This window comes from Carlito syrichta, unplaced genomic scaffold (assembly GCF_000164805.1).
Source record: "Carlito syrichta isolate Samal-C Ts95f unplaced genomic scaffold, Tarsius_syrichta-2.0.1 Scaffold135791, whole genome shotgun sequence".
In the NCBI taxonomy this organism is placed as follows: domain Eukaryota; kingdom Metazoa; phylum Chordata; class Mammalia; order Primates; family Tarsiidae; genus Carlito; species Carlito syrichta.
This window is the reverse complement of record NW_007079887.1, coordinates 15,822-17,340: the sequence shown is the minus strand read 5'-3', so window position 1 is coordinate 17,340 and position 1,519 is coordinate 15,822. Positions and strand designations below refer to the sequence as shown.

The 1,519-nt window shown below is 61.8% G+C and overlaps 1 protein-coding gene across 1 annotated transcript in view; it reads right to left on the bottom strand.

Moving 5' to 3' along the window:
* Positions 1-1,519, bottom strand: part of MOB3A (MOB kinase activator 3A) — an 11,672-nt gene that overhangs the window by 3,994 nt on the left and 6,159 nt on the right. The window contains exon 2 of the mRNA XM_021708339.1: positions 52-552. Coding sequence (XP_021564014.1) covers positions 52-472 — 421 coding nt within the window. The 5' untranslated portion in view covers positions 473-552. The remainder of the gene's footprint in view (positions 1-51; positions 553-1,519) is intronic.

The following is a 1,519-nucleotide window of genomic DNA, read 5'->3' as shown; positions in this document are numbered from 1 at the left end:
AGCCCGCGCCGCCCCTGCCCGCCCTGGAAGCCGCCCGCCGGCCCGCCTCACCCACGCTGGTGGGGAAGACCTCCTCGTCGTTGATCTGCGCCTCCACCCAGTCCATGAGCAGGTCCATGTAGCGGGGCGCGGACAGCGCCGTGGGCTTCCGGAACTTGTGCTCGTCCTGCCAGCGGTACTCGTACTTGGGGCCGCCCGACATGACGGGGCAGGACTGCTCGGTGCAGCCGTCGCTGATGGTGCCGTAGATGAGGTTGATGCGGTTGAAGAAGTCCACCACGTGCACGGCCACCCAGTCGTGCAGGTCCTCGCCCGGCGGCAGCTGCACCGCCAGCCGCAGGTCCAGCCCCGCGTTCAGCGACGCCTGCGCCCGCTTGTGCAGCTCGAAGCGCTGGGTGCCCGGCTCGAACTTGCGCTTGGGCCGGAACGTCTTGTCCTTGTTGAAGACTTGCTTCAGGAAGGGGCCAGACATGGCAGCGGCGCCCTCCTGCTCCCGGGCGGGGCGGCTCACGGAGGGCTCACCGGGCGGCCAGGCCGCGACTCCCCGGGGATCTGAAACACACAGACAGGAGTGAAAACGGGCACAGACCTTCCCAGACACTCCGCTTCAGAGGCAGAAGTGTCCGGATTCAGACTGTTCCCTGGGACTTGCAGCCGTAAGGCATTTCAGGCCGGGTGCGGTGGCGCACGCCTGTAATCCCAGCACTTTGGGAGGCTGAGAAGGGAGGATCACTCGAGGCCAGGATGTCAAGACCAGCCTGGACACATACTAGGATGCCAGCTCTACAAAGAGTTAAAAACTAGCTGGGTGTGGTGGCATCTGTAATCCCAGCTGCTCAGGAGGCCAAGGCGGGAGGACTGCTTGAGCCCAGGATTTCGAGACCAGCCTTGGCAACATAGCAAGACTTCCCTCTCTACAAGTAACAACAATAATAATATCTCAGCCGGGCTCGGAGGCTCGCCTGTCATCCCGCGCCTTGGGAGGCTGAGGTGAGTGGATTGCCTGAGCCTGCGGGTTCGAGGCCCGCCTGGGCAGCAAGACCTCCTCTCTACAATAAATCAAAAATCACCCGAGCGTGGTAGCGCGCGCCTGCAGTTCCGGCTACTCGGAAGGCTGAGGCGGAAGGATCGCCGGAGCCCAGCGGGTCGAGGCCGTGGTGGCCGGGAGCGGCCGCTGCCCTCCAGTCCGGGCGACAGAGTGAGACTCCGACTCAAAAACAATAAAATAAAATAAAATAAAACAATAATATCTAACTGCCTCATACGCTGCAGGGTAGAAGACCATCTCTGATTTACAGAGCAGGAAACTGAGGGGCTGGGTGTGGTGGCTCACACAGGCAAGAGAGGATTGCTTGAGGCCAGGAGTTCGAGTCCAGCCTGGGCAACACAGCAAGACCCCGTCTCTACACACACACACACACAAATTTTTTTTTGAGTTGGAGTCTCACTCTGTCGCCCAGACTGGAGTGCAGTGGCCGGTCCAGGCCACCGCAGCCTCGACCTGGGGGGCTCCGGCGAT